A 14,837-nucleotide genomic window follows, 5' to 3' on the forward strand; every position below is an offset into this window, starting at 1 on the left:
CTTGAATTTTTATTAGTCTGCTCTTTCCTGTCTGGGAGATCTGGACAGAAGCTATTCTGCATAGTTAAGTCTGCCATTTGGCCTGGAGTCTGGGCTTAAATTAGGTCTTAAATTAGGGTTAAACAGGTTTTTCTGGTGTCCAAAGTGGTTATAATTTTCAAGAAAGTCTGGAAATGTTTAGAATTCAGCTTTAGTTGATGTTAAGAGCAGAGAGCTTTCAGAGACTGCTCAGACCCTCACACTTGAGCCATGGTCCCTGATGGGTGGCTGAGCCCTTCTCTCCACAGGCACTGCACACAGCAGCACTGGCTGCAGGAATGTCAGCCCTGAGACATTCCCAGGCCATTCCAGGAAAACGGGGACCTGTCTGGAAATGCCACCTTGCTAAGCTTTGCCACTTTAAACCTGTATTTTACTGTGCTGTAGACATAAACTGCAGTGCTGACAAGTCTCTCAAAAAGGAGGGGAAATCAGAGTTGCTGTGGTGTTTCAGGGCACCACGTTTGACAATCACATCACTCCTGAGCCTCATCAAACCTGAGCTGGATCAATGCCACTGTAAGAGATGGAAAATCTCATATAGGACTCAGCTCTGCATCTTTGCTGGGGGGAATTTTTGGTAGAGAGCCCAGCCATGTGTCTGTTTATTAAAATGCCTCCTTTGTAATGTTTATTAAAATAATAACAGCATCCTGTAACATGTGAGTGTTCCTAGAAGTAGTTAATACAGGTGGTAACCCTTGAGCACAGTGTTACCTTGAGGTGAAGCAAAGGTGTGGCAGCATCCATGGCTTTAGAACAGTTTGGTCTCAGTGTTGGACAGGGTCTGATTGTTCAGTGTGGGAAGTGACTGGCAATAAATGATTTTCCCTTTCTGTTCTGGGGGTGTCTGTCCCTGTGTGTGTGTGTGCAATAAGTGATTTTCCCTTTGTGTTCTGGGGTGTCTGTCCCTGTGTGTGTGTGTGTGCAATAAGTGATTTTCCCTTTCTGTTCTGGGGTGTCTGTCCCTGTGTGTGTGTGTGTGCAATAAGTGATTTTCCCTTTCTGTTCTGGGGTGTCTGTCCCTGTGTGTGTGTGTGCAATAAGTGATTTATCTTTCTGTTCTGGGGTGTCTGTCCCTGTGTGTGTGTGTGTGCAATAAGTGATTTTCCCTTTCTGTTCTGGGGTGTCTGTCCATGTGTGTGTGTGTGTGTGCAATAAGTGATTTTCCCTTTCTGTTCTGGGGGTGTCTGTCCCTGTGTGTGTGTGTGTGCAATAAGTGATTTTGCCTTTCTGTGTTTGGGGTGTCTGTCCCTGTGTGTGTGTGTGTGCAATAAGTGATTTTCCCTTTCTGTTCTGGGGTGTCTGTCCATGTGTGTGTGTGTGTGTGCAATAAGTGATTTTCCCTTTCTGTTCTGGGGGTGTCTGTCCCTGTGTGTGTGTGTGTGTGCAATAAGTGATTTTCTGTTTCTGTGTCTGGGGGTGTCTGTCCCTGTGTGTGTGTGTGCAATAAGTGATTTTCCCTTTCTGTGTTTGGGGTGTCTGTCCCTGTGTGTGTGTGTGCAATAAGTGATTTTCCCTTTCTGTGTCTGGGGGTGTCTGTCCTGTGTATGTGTGTGTGCAATAAGTGATTTTCCCTTTCTGTTCTGGGGGTGTCTGTCCCTGTGTGTGTGTGTGCAATAAGTGATTTTCCCTTTCTGTTCTGGGGGTGTCTGTCCCTGTGTGTGTGTGTGCAATAACTGATTTTCCCTTTCTGTTCTGGGGTGTCTGTCCCCATCTGTGTGTGTGTGTGTGCAATAAGTGATTTACCTTTCTGTTCTGGGGTGTCTGTCCCTGTGTGTGTGTGTGTGTGTGCAATAAGTGATTTTCCCTTTCTGTTCTGGGGGTGTCTGTCCCCATCTGTGTGTGTCAAAGCAAACCTGACAGTCTGTGCTCCCCCTTGCAGGGTGCCTTGGTGCAGGTGCAAGCTGCAGAGGGTGTCCCAGTGAGGAAGGGCCCTCTCCCCAGCAGGGAGCAGCAGATCCAGGCCCTGCAGAGCGATGCTGAGTTCGATGTCCTGGTCATCGGCGGGGGAGCCACGGGCTGTGGCTGTGCCCTGGATGCAGCCACCAGAGGTAAAAATGCAGCTGCAGGCTCCTCTTGGGGCACCTGCCTTGTGACAGCCTGCTCAGCCTGGCTCCCTGAGGTGCTGGGAGGTAGAGGATGGGTTATCCTGGTTAGGAAACCTCTGAAACTGGGTTAGCTGCACCCCCTAATTAGTGCCTTGGCTTCATTGTGCTCTGCCTTCACTCACAGCCAGGATTGAAAACACCAAGGAGATGAATTTCTCATGTTTGGGCTTGGTTGTTTGTTAAATCTTATCTAAAGTACAGAGAGTTCAGCCACACTTCTGGCCACCAGCTAAAAGTGAGCAAAGTGGAGCTGAATCCAGCTGGTTACAAGGTGTTTTAAAGCCAAACAGTCCAATAAAGAACTAACACCTGTATTATTTATACTTTTGACCCAATAACCAAATTCCTGTGATTGCAGTGCAGCACTGACTGTCCAACCAAAAACTGCCTGAAACCATGGAGAAGGAAGATGAACACCAACAGGAGACAACACCCCAAATTCTCCATCCTGTCCCACACCCATTACTATATTCTAAAACCCCAAATCCCAAACCCTTCACCATGTGGAATCACACACTTCTATTTAATACACACCCATGATTTTAACTCCATCACCAAATCTGGAGCCTTCTCCAAGGCCTCAGGTTACAGCAGTGTTCTCCAGGGAGTCAGTGTCAGAAAGCACAGAAAGTTCAAAACTCTCAGGCTTCAGGGCTCCACCAGTGCTCCTTTGCCTCACCTTTGGGGAGCTGGCCAGAGCAGAGAGCCCTGAAATTCTCAGGTTTGTAACCTGGACCTTGCCTCAGAAACAGAGACAAACCTGACCCAGGAGTGCTTTCCAGTCTGAGCTGGAAAACACCCACCCAGAAGGTGTGGGAATAGGAAATGGGTGAAGCAGGAGGGTCTGAGCATGGCAGAGAAGTCCAAACTCCAGCCTGGTTATATTTAATAACACAGGACAAAGATCTCTTCCCTTCTCCTCTGCTGTGCTTTGGCAGAAAATGCAGTTGTAAAGCAGACAGGAGTTATTACAGTTAATGTCTGTTTATCCTTGGATGTGCTGGTTACATCAGCAGGTTTCTGAGGTGTGAAATATTCACGGGCATTTGGTTAATGAGTTGTGTCTCCGTGCTGTTCATTCATGGAACTTGCTCTTTTATCGTGTTTGCTTCGCTTAACAACAAATTTTGCTTTTCGTGTGTTTGATAAATCTTCACCAAATTATTTCTGATTGTGTCCATTAATCTTCAGTCACATCCAACAAAAATAAATTGCTCTGATCTTTGCAAGTTACCAGTAATAATTAGATTTTTTTTAAGGACATAAAAGTTTTGGGAGACCATAGGTGTTGAAATCTCAGTGCTGTGACAGCTCTGGGTCCCTCGTGGCAAAGGGACACTGAGGGGCTGGAGCTGGTGGCACTCAGTGATCCTGGAATTCTTTTCCAGCCCCAGGGATGCAGTGTTGAGGCTGATCAGACTCTCCTGTGTATGTCAGAATTCCAGGTGTGCCCCATGCCCTCTCCCCTGGCTTTGGGCACCTCTGGAGCAGAGCAGAGCTGCCAGTTGTGTCCCTCTCTGAAAGTGCCAGTGCTGCAAAGGGTTAAAGTGTCCTTGGAACCCCTCTGGTCCTGCCCTGCATCCAGGCTCTCATTTCCTTTGGGAATAAGTGTGGCCCCCTAATGTGCAGTAATGCCTTTCCATTGTGGAATATCCAGCTTTTAATGTGCTGCTGTTTAAGTTCTGCTTTGACTTTTCCCTCAGGAAGAGGGCTAAAATTTTTCATTACAATATAGACAGTGCACTACACTTTGAATACAAATTTATCCATGTACAGAGTAATTTTTCTTGTGATTGTCTCTACCCTAGAGAAGTGTCTTTAATGAATTACATACAAATTGTGTAATTTAAGAAGTTAATTTGGTTTTCTGGTAACACAGGACTGAAAACAGCCCTTCTAGAAAGAGATGATTTCTCATCAGGGACCAGCAGCAGGAGCACTAAATTGATCCATGGTGGGGTGAGGTACCTCCAGAAGGCCATCATGAAGTTGGATTTCGAGCAGGTAATTTTTTGTGCTGGTTGTTCAGCAGGAATTGCTGGCAGACACTTCACTGTCCCAGGCAGAGCTGAGTCTCCTTTGCAGTGCCCTGGTGGGGTTTGGCAAAGGCAGGCAGAAACAGGGCTGACCTCAGAACCAAAATATAAAATAAAATAAAATAAAATAAAATAAAATAAAATAAAATAAAATAAAATAAAATAAAATAAAATAAAATAAAATAATATAATAAAAAACTAAAATAAAATAAAATAAAATAAAATAAAATAAAATAAAATAAAATAAAATAAGGCAGGTAGTGTCATTAATTGAAGGGAGTGAGTGGCTGTCCTGTTCTGGAATGGGGAGAGAAAAGATGGTCAATGAGTGATTTACTTTGGAATGGGGGAAAGGTATTGTAAATGAGCGACTTATTTTGGAATAAGGGAAAGAAAAGATGGTAAATGAGTGATTTATTTTGGCATGGGGAAAGAAAATACAGTAAATGAGTGATAGTGTATAAATGCTTTTGTGCATTCTTGTGTGGGTGGAAGCCTGATATTCCTGTTTTGAGGAATCCCATTGTCTTCCCACTGGAACCTCTCACAGTGTGTTTTAGTGGTTGTTCTGCTGCAGGAATGGGGATTTTTCAGGTGGAGTATCCAAACCCTGCAAATATCCAAACCCAGCTCTAGAAACCCACCTTTTCTGGCAAAGGGCAGCTCCAGTGGTGCACATGGCTTGGGTGGGGAAGAACCCTTCTGCACTGGCAGCTTGGGGCTGGATGGGGCTGAGCAGGGGGAATTGCCAAGGGCTGTGCTGGGGGTGAGTCCCAGCCCTCCTGGAGTGCTCCTGCCCCTCCTTAGGGCAGCATTCCATTTAAATTCAAATGAAAAATTATGTAATTGTGCTGCCAAGGCACCCAGATGGAAATACTGAAACTTTATTTCGTTGGGGATCCTTTTCCTAAACCTTTGGGTTTCTCAGAGGATGGCAGAGTGTTTCTGAAAGGCCAGCAACAATGGTGGGAGGTGTTGGTGCTTGGATAAAATCTATTTAAAATTATGGGGTGTTTCCCCTGGTGCTGAGGGTGGCACTGAGGGTGGCACTGCCTGGCACTGCCCATGGCTGAGGTTTGGCAGTACAGGATGGTGAGGCAGGGCAGGAGGAGGGTGGCACTGCCCATGGCTGATGCTTGGCTGCTGTTTTGCAGTACAGGATGGTGAAGGAGGCCCTGGAGGAGCGAGCACACCTGCTGAAGAGCGCACCCCACCTCTCAGCCCCGCTGCCCATCATGCTCCCCATCTACAAGTAAGCTCTGCTGTTCCTTCTCTGCTTCACCTTGGCTTCTCACAAGCGAGCCCTGGCCTGGGAGAGGTTCCTTACAGCTGTGCCAGGGCTGGGCTGGGCTGCAGAAGCACAGGGTTCTCTTGTGCCCCAGTGGCTGCTTTGGGGGGCACATCCTGGGGTGCAGCTCCTCAGACCCTCCAGCAAGGTGCCCTCAGTCCATGTGGGCACAGGGCAGGGGGTATGGACAGAACAGGTTCCTCCTCCTCTGGGGAAGACACTCAGTGCTTTGGGTTAGATTTTCAGTCTGTGAGAGCAATTACTCACTGGAGCAGGCTACTTAGAGCAGGGAGGGTTTGCTGAAGGAACCTAATTTTAAGGCCATTGCTGTTTTTATTATTCCTGTCTTGGTGTGAGGGCCTGTAAGAACTGGAGCTTGTGCAGGTCAGTGGTTGCCTGCATTTACTGTGGTGCTGTTTGTGCAGGAGGCCTTAGACTGTGCCTTGGGGGAATCCTCCCAGCTTGCACACACTGCTCCAGTACCTCACAGGAGGCACAACAGCCTGATTTTAGAGCAAAGAAATCCTTGAAGTGTTTCACTCAGTGCTGGGAGTAGCCCAGTTGAAAACAGTGGCAAAGAGCAGCCAAGTCTGGAGTGTTTACCCTGCCCTGTTCCGTGAGCTGGCCATGCTGCACAGGGCACACTGCTGTCACAACTCTCTGTTCTGTGCCCTGTTCCATGCTGCACAGGGCACACTGCTGCACAGGGCACACTGCTGTCACAGCTCTCTGTGCCCTGTTCTGTGAGCTGGCCATGCCATGCTGCACAGGGCACACTGCTGTCAGGGCACACTGCTGTCACAGCTCTCTGTGTGACTGCACTGAACAGCAGCATGCACACACACTTCTGAATGCCTCCCTGGGGTTTCTTTGCTCACTTCATGGTGCTTCTCTCCCCTCAGGTGGTGGCAGCTGCCCTACTACTGGGTTGGCATCAAGCTGTACGACCTGGTGGCGGGCAGCCAGTGCCTGAAGAGCAGCTACGTGCTGACCAAGGCGCGCGCCCTGGAGCTGTTCCCCATGCTGCGCAGGGACAGGCTGGTGGGAGCCATTGTCTACTACGATGGTGGGTGTCCTGTCTGCTCCCTGCTCTGCCTGCCCTCGGGGGCTGGCCTGGTTTCCCTTGAGGAGCCCAGCAGTTACTGGTTGTTATAAAGTTGTTTGTTGTAAAGGTACATCAGGCTCGAAAGGTAAAGAGACACAAGTGTTAAATCCATGCTAAGGTTTCTGGTCCTAAATAGAGTCCTAAATAGAGTCCTAAATAGAATCCTAAATAGAGTCCTAAATAGACCCCTCAATAGAGTCCCAAACAGAAGCAAAGTACCAATTAGAAGCTGCCCCTTGAGGTCCTGGCAGGGCTGATGTTGCTGCTGCAGTTTCTGTGTTTTTCTGAGCAAGGATGATGGCAGTGAGGGGAGAGGATAAAGAGAGAGCAAGGGCAATGTCTCTCTCCAGTGCATAGATTTTATACACAAATTACCCAATAACTCAAACCATTTCTTCTTAACTTATCAGAATTCTGCTTTCTTAGCATGCCAGGTTACATATAAACTACACATTTTATCTTCTATCTAAAAAATGTAAGCAATATTCTTACCATAGTTCTATTATGCCTAAACTATGTTCCTGGAGGTTCCATGAAAACTTATTTTCAACACCAATATCTAGGATTATGTTATTCTGCTTTCACTGGAGCTTGCTGATCTCTCACTGAGGAGCTCAGAAAAGGCTCTGTTCTTCTTTGGTAAAAACCCAAGTGTGAGCCTGGGGATTGTGCACTGGGTCTCTGCACTTGAAGGATTCAGCTTGCCTCTCAGTGCTCAGTTTGGGAGATAAATTGTGTTTTCATGGCAACAGGTTTCAGGGTGTGGGAGAAAATGCAGTGGTTTTTGTTGGGGGTGCAGAGTGGTGTGAAGGTGCTCTGGTGGAGATGTGGGTCCTGACCTTGTGGCAGAAAGATCTTCACACAAGGTGGATTATAAAGGGAATTCTTTTCCCTTTGTAGACCTGCAGTAAGGACAATTCCTCAGCTCATCAAAGGGGTTCTGGGCTGGCAGGGACTCTGCAAACACACTGGACTCCAGTGGGGTTTGTGAGGCTTCTGGATAAAGCTTGTGTTGGTAATTGCAGGTGTCTCAGACAGAGCCCAGCAGAGTGGAAAAACAATTAAAAATTCATATATATATATATATATATATATATGGGAATATGTATGTGCAGATTCTTGTCTGGCAGGAGGGTTGGATTTAAAGGATGGGCTTGGTGTTTCCTTGATTTTACTACTGAAGGAAGCTGCATTTTATTTTATTTTTAAGGTCTGGAGGAAATGAGAGCAAAATTTGCAAATTTAGCAAAATTTGTTGTGAGGGTTGTGTGGTGATTTTTGTACCCAGTACCAGGACCTGCCATAGACAGCACACAGAGAAGGAACTCAGATTTATTTTTTCTGTATCCTGAGCTATTTCTTAGCTTGTTTTAAGGGATCCCAGGAGCCTGCCAGAAGAACCAAGTGGTTCTCTTAACTGTAATTACACTTCTCATAAGAGCACTATAGCTTGAAATCTATTTATAATCTAGTGAAGTTTTTTCTGATTAAATAAATAATTTGGCTGTACTGTGGCTATTTACTGCTCAGCATTGCAAAGATACACCTTTCAGGGTGGCCTTAGGGCTGGTCTCCATGTTTCTTAGTTGAATAATTATTTTAACCAGTGCTGTGAGTGTGAGGATTCAGCATCAGATGCCATGTGGGCTTTGATGGCAAACACAGGCAGGGCAGGGCTCTGAGTGACTGAGATGTCTCTGGAGGTTTTGGTGCCATCCCAACAGAGGGAAACAAACCCACACTCAATATTGGAGAGGAACAGTAAAATAGAAAAAAAAAAAGAAGAAAAAAAATCTGTCTTGCTTTATTTTGCTTTGTTTATAAGATACAGCTCAGTTATGCTCAGTTTTAGGCAGAGTGTAAAGAAATGCTGTTTGGAATTAAAATTTTGAAAGCTCTCCAAGCTGCACCAAACCTGTTTCCCTGCAGAATAAAATGGGTTGGGAGGACTCAGGGATGAAACCTGTGAGTTGACAGTGCACATCTGAGTGTTCTGAGGCTGCAGCTGATGCAGAATGGAGAGTCCAGCTGGAGTTAATTCAGATCTGGGCTGGCCCCATCAAACTCAGTGCTGAGTGTGGGGCTGGGGGCTCCTGTGGGTCTGGGGGCTGCCCTGGGGCTGGGGCTCATGAACTGCTCTGTCCTGATAATTAAATGTGCTCTGGCCACGGGAAAGGGGCTTTGGGTCACAGCACCTCAGCAAGCTCCCTTCAGGTCTGTTTTTAAATTTTAAATTATTGTCCTGGAATTTTAATGGTGTGCTGTCACACCCTCAGTCCAGAGGGATGGAGCACAAAGGGGATGGAGCTGAGAGCACAGGAGGGGGTGATGAAATTAAACTTGTTTTAGTCCTTTCAGAAGGATTAGTCATAAAATAGAGTATCAAATAATGGCAAAGCAAAATACCTGTCTTAAAGTGGGTGCTATCTCTCTGTTCTCTGTCCATCCTTCTCTCTCCCCTATGGAATGAATCAACAAATTGGCCCTGTAAGGATGGAGTTTGTAACTCTAAGTGCAGGTAATGCAGTTTTATCCTTCATTCTGCTGAAGGCAGAGCTGGCCACGATCACTGCTGTGCGCCCCAGCACCAAAGGGAGGGGGTGAAAGCACTCCGTGTCTCAGTGAGTTTGTGAGCTGGAGCCCCTGCCCAGGGCTGTCCCCAGGGTGGCCCTGTCCCCTGGCAGCCCAGGGCTGCTCTCTGTGCAGCCTGGTGGCACCTCCAGCCATCCATAATTCATGGGGACGCCGCATTCCCAGCGCGCCGGGCTCGTCTTCATTACATCCTTTAAATTGTTTATACAGGCACAAAAAACGCTGCATTGGAAACGTTGGAAGCACCAGCAAGAGCAGATCCCAGCCTTGTCCAGGGGCTATTCTTGCTCTGCCTGAGCAGGGGAAGCCAGAGCATATGTTGGATGTTAGCCGGGGTGTACACAACGTGTCCTATTTACTCAAGGTTTGCTTTGAAGCCACAACTTACAAGTTTGTTTCTTAGGGGGACATGTCAGACTGCATTTAGCATCCCTTGCTATTAGGATACTCCTGAATAGCAAAAAGGCAACATTTTGGGGGGAGAAGGCGGCTGCTATCTGAGCAGGGATCTGTCAGATCCACTTAGGGAGAGCTGCAGAGCAGGCACAGGGCGGGCTGGGCGAGCTCAGCGCCTCGGCAGGATTGTTCCACAGCACTTTGGATGGAGGAATTCATCTCCATTTAAATTGGCCTCAGTTCATTATGATAAGAACTGGGGAAACCATTAAAGCAGGGATCCAGCTGGCCAGAGTGTGTCAGTGTAAAGTGTTCAGCAATTCCAAGTGGCACACATCTCTTTATGATACATTATTTTTCTGTCTCTAGGTGCTCGCAGGCTTTTTAAACAGATTTTGCCTTGCAAGATGAGCCCTTAGGTGTGTAAGGAAAATTTGTGCTCTGGAATCAGTCCTGAATTTAGGATTCTAGGGCTCAGCTGAGCGTGCTTTCTGAATTTGCTGTTATTTCCTGAAAGAATAAATTAACATATGCTGTGCCTGGGACTCTCTTGCCACATCAAGGTATTGGATTGTTTAATGTCTTGTTCTGCAAATCTCCAGTATGTTTACTGGGATGTAAGTAGTTGTGGGGTTTTTTTTGCTTTTTGCATTCTCAGTAGTTTTGCATACATTCTCTGCTGAAATATTTTAATATGGAGGTTATTTAAAAGTAGAAGAAGCCTTGGCAGAGGATTTGGTTTTCCCTGTTTACAGCAAACCCCCTGAGAAATTGTTCCCAGGCACACGTGCACACACAGACACACACACAAAAATCAATGCAAAAGAGTAGGGCATTCATTAAGCTGTCAAAAATGGAATAAATGCTTTTTTTTATTTGGGCTCTTGTAGCTATTTTTCCTAGGATTTGAGTGTGTCCTGAATTATGAAATGTTATAGCTTTATAATTCATGTTTGACAAATGGATATTTGGAGATGTTGAGCTGTAATAGGGATATTACAGACAACTCTGTGGCTGTTTTTCCTTCCCTGGATATAAAAACTCTGACAGTTTGTCACTGAACAGACTTTCCATAGGTGAATTTAAATACACAGCTACTCACATTTCCACCCTGGGGCTGGGTGGGTGAGAGAAGCCTTGCAGGCACTCCAGCCGTGGGTATGGCTGGGAAATAATCTGTGTGTGCTCCAGAGCCTGATGTTTTATAGGGTGTTCTGTCTGTTCTGTGTCACTGGGAAATCCTGAGGGTGCAGGGGTTGGGACAGGGAGTGCTGGCTGGGATGGAGGTGCAGTGACACCAGGACAGCAGAGGGTGGGTGCAGTGATCCCAGGACAGCAGAGGGACACTGTGTGTGCTGGCACAGGCCCTGGCTGTGCTGCAGCAGGGCTGCCCATGGTGAAATCCTGAGGGATGCAGGGACTGGGACACAGAATGCTGACTGGGATGGAGGTGCAGTGACACCAGGACAGCAGAGGGTGGGTGCAGTGACACCAGGACAGCAGAGGGTGGGTGCAGTGACACCAGGACAGCAGAGGGACACTGTGTGTGCTGGCACAGGCCCTGGCTGTGCTGCAGCAGGGCTGCCCATGGTGAAATCCTGATGGATGCAGGGACTGGGACACAGAATGCTGACTGGGATGGAGGTGCAGTGACACCAGGACAGCAGAGGGTGGGTGCAGTGACACCAGGACAGCAGAGGGACACTGTGTGTGCTGGCACAGGCTCTGGCTGTGCTGCAGCAGGGCTGTCCATGGTGAAATCCTGATGGATGCAGGGGTCTGGAAGGGGAATGCTGGCTGGGATGGAGGTGCAGTGATCCCAGGACAGCAGAGGATGGGTGCAGTGACACCAGGACAGCAGAGGGACACTGTGTGTGCTGGCTGGGATGGAGGTGCAGTGACACCAGGACAGCAGAGGATGGGTGCAGTGACACCAGGACAGCAGAGGGACACTGTGTGTGCTGGTCTGGCACAGGCACTGCTGTGCTGCAGCAGGGCTGCCCATGGTGAAATCCTGAGGGATGCAGGGGTCTGGAGGGGGAATGCTGGCTGGGATGGAAGTTCAGTGACACCAGGACAGCAGAGGGACACTGTGTGTGCTGGCACAGGCACTGGCTGTGCTGCAGCAGGGCTCCCCACTCCCAGCACACTCCGTGCCTTGCCGCTCCAGCCCCGCCACGCTTCACCCGTCAGGGCCCTTTTATCATTTTCAGAAGGGATAAAATCAATGGCCTGAACCAGCTGCATCTTTAACCCAGTTTTGCCTCTGTCAGAGGTGCCTCGTCGCTGCAGGAGGAGCCCTTTGCTCCCACAGAAGGCACACGAGGGCTGTGCTGCCTGCCTGCTGCCCCAGGCACCTTCCCAAAAGCACTGGATGATAACTGCATCTCCTGCTGTACCTGTAACAATTTAATCGTGTGAGTCAGCCCAGTCAAGCATCCCCAGCTCATGACTGGGAGACATGAAATTCATTGTCATTATTGTCCCTGTCATTTTGGATCATTATATCCTGCTGCAGAATTTTCCTCACTCCAGTGCTTTCTTACCTCCAGGAAGCAGGGATTATGGCTGAGGTTGGGGTGGGGGCAGGACTGTGAACTACATTTACCTCAGGGGAGCCACAGATTAAATTGGCTTTGCTTTCTGACTTGCTGGATTCGTCTGTTTGTACGCTCTGGGTTTAAGGTTGGAAATGATGAATATTCCAGTGAATTCGGGGCCTCTCTCTTTTCTTTTTTTAATGCTTGTATAAGCAAAGGATGGGGTTTGTGTCCCTTAAGAAGTGAACGGGGAATAATTCTTCAGATCATGTTACCAAAAAGATTTAAGGTTATTCCTGAGGAAAACGCTGTTACTCGTTCTTGTGGCACAAACATCTGTGTGCTGTGGCTTTGAGGGGAGGGCATGGAGCTGTGCTGTGAGCCAGGCTGTGTCCTGTGGGAGCTGCAGAGGGTCACCTGCCCTGCTCCTGTGCCATGTGCCATGGGGAGGGGTCCCTGCACATCTCCCAGGGCACCAGGCACAGCAGCAGGGGTCAGAATGGATGTGAGAAAGAACAACTCCCTGCAGGAGGGGTCAGGCATTGTGCCAAGGTGGAGGTGGTGGAGACTCCATGCCTGGCAGCACTCAGGAGGCACCTGAATGTGGCACTTGGGACAGGGCTGTGGGGACATGGTGGTGGTGCTGGGTTTTGGGACAGGGCTGTGGGGACATGGTGGTGATGCTGGGTTGGCATTTGGGCTGGCTGATCTGGAGGGGCTGTTCAGCCTTGGAGCTGTGGGTTCTGTGATCTCTGCACTCTGGCATGGCCCTCTGGCCCTCCAGGCCCTCCAACCCCTGCCAGATGTGGCTCCCAGGTGTGGTTCCCAGGTGTGATTCCCAGGTTTGGCTCCCAGATGTGGCTCCCAGATGTGGCTCCCAGGTGTGGCTCCCAGGTGTGGCTCCCAGATGTGACTCCCAGATGTAGTTCCCAGGTGTGGCTCCCAGATGTGACTCCCAGGTGTGGTTCCCAGCTGTGACTCCCAGGTGTGGCTCCCAGATGTGGTTCCCAGATGTAGTTCCCAGGTTTGGTTCCCAGGTTTGGTTCCCAGCTGTGGCTTCCAGCTGTGGCTCCCAGATATGGCTCCCAGGTGTGTTTCCCAGATATGGCTCCCAGGTGTGGTTCCCAGATGTGGCTCCCAGATGTGGCTCCCAGGTGTGGCTCCCAGGTGTGGCTCCCAGGTGTGGCTCCAGATGTGGTTCCCAGGTGTGGTTCCAGGTGTGACTCCCAGATGTGACTCCCAGATGTGATTCCCAGGTGTGATTCCCAGGTGTGGTTTCCAGGTGTGGTTCCCAGGTGTGGTTCCCAGGTGTGGCTCCCAGGTGTGGCTCCCAGGTGTGATTCCCAGATGTGGCTCCCAGATGTGACTCCCAGGTGTGGTTCCCCTCTCCTGGTGGCACAGCAGCAGCCCAAGCTCAGCACACAGTGCTGATCCATCCATCCCTGCTGGAGTTAAATCCAGCACTCCCTCTCCTGTGGGCGCTCACCCTGGTGGGATTTTCCTCTGGAAGGCGTTGGTGGCAGTGGGGACACTGCAGGCTGTGGTGACATCAGCCTGGCAGGGTGGCACGGCCGCAGCAGCCCTGCCGTGACGTGACGGGCGCTCTCGGTGACATTTTAGCTCTGTTGCCATAAACTGACAGTGACAATGTTTAGTTTCATTTTAACACGGTGCTTTTCCTGCCGCTGACACGGCAGTCACAGTGTAGTGACAACTTGAAGGCTGATACAAAAGGAGTGGGAAACAACGTAATTATAAAGCAGTCACACAGAGCCAGAATTCCAAATTTTGTCTGTCACTGGATGTGGTGGATATTGTGGCTTGTTTTTGCTTTCTGGGATCTTAGTTTCAGTAGGAGTTTTAGCTCCTGTGCTGTAACTTGGCAGCAGGCTCGATCAGACAGACATTTGAAGGATGTTGGGATTTCTTCTGTAAAAATATTTTATGGGTTTTCCGCCTCTTGCTGGTGGTATTGCTTTGTTTATAACTGCAGAATTTGGAACATGTCATGGTAGAACATTGGCTTTAAACGGACAGAGAGCAGGGATAGGTGGAGATCAGGGAGAAATCTGCCCTGCCAGGGTGGGCAGGGCTGGCACAGATCCCCAGAGCAGCCCCTGTGTCCCTGGCAGTGCCCAAGGCCAGGCTGGAGCAGCCTGGGACAGTGGAAATGGTCCCTGGCAGGGGTGAGATGGGATGAGCTTTAAGCTCCCTTCAACCCAAACCATTCTGTGATTCCAACAGTAGGGAGATTTAGTTCTTGTGGTCTGAGCTGGTGCTAAATGGAGGAGGTCAGAAATTGGATTATTTAAGCTGGATGTGTCAGATCTGAGTTTGAATTGTTGGGATCAGTTCACCTGTGAGAACGCTCGAGCCTTCCCTTTCCAAGAGAGCTGACACCTCAGGGTGGATGTTGGAGAGCTGAAATGTGGGGAGTGGTGATTCCCAGTGCATATTTAGTTTATATTCCCACCTGCCTGGCCCTTCCTGCAGCAGCAGAGCTGGGGCTCTGTGGGACAGCCAGCAGTGCTGGGGATGGAGCTGGTGGAGCCCAGGACAGGAGCAGGGACCTGAGTGCTGCATGCCCTGCAAATCTGGGAGTTTGCAGCGAGTTCCCTGTGATTCAGAGAGCTGCAGAGTTCAGCTCTGGGGTATTGCACTGACTGGTGACTCACGAGTCAAAGGGAGCATCCCCTGAACTTTGCTGGTGTCTGGGAGAGGAACTTGCTG

General features: G+C 49.0%; 1 protein-coding gene across 2 annotated transcripts in view; it reads left to right on the forward strand.

Annotated features, from left to right (window-relative positions):
- Nucleotides 1–14,837, forward strand: part of GPD2 (glycerol-3-phosphate dehydrogenase 2) — a 56,060-nt gene that overhangs the window by 15,892 nt on the left and 25,331 nt on the right. For both annotated transcript variants that reach the window (XM_033064746.2, XM_033064747.1), the window contains exons 3-6: nt 1,925–2,093; nt 4,030–4,154; nt 5,341–5,438; nt 6,377–6,540. In XM_033064746.2, the coding sequence (XP_032920637.1) occupies nt 1,925–2,093; nt 4,030–4,154; nt 5,341–5,438; nt 6,377–6,540 (556 nt within the window). The remainder of the gene's footprint in view (nt 1–1,924; nt 2,094–4,029; nt 4,155–5,340; nt 5,439–6,376; nt 6,541–14,837) is intronic.

The sequence above is a fragment of the Catharus ustulatus genome, chromosome 7 (genome assembly GCF_009819885.2).
Source record: "Catharus ustulatus isolate bCatUst1 chromosome 7, bCatUst1.pri.v2, whole genome shotgun sequence".
Lineage (NCBI taxonomy): Eukaryota > Metazoa > Chordata > Aves > Passeriformes > Turdidae > Catharus > Catharus ustulatus.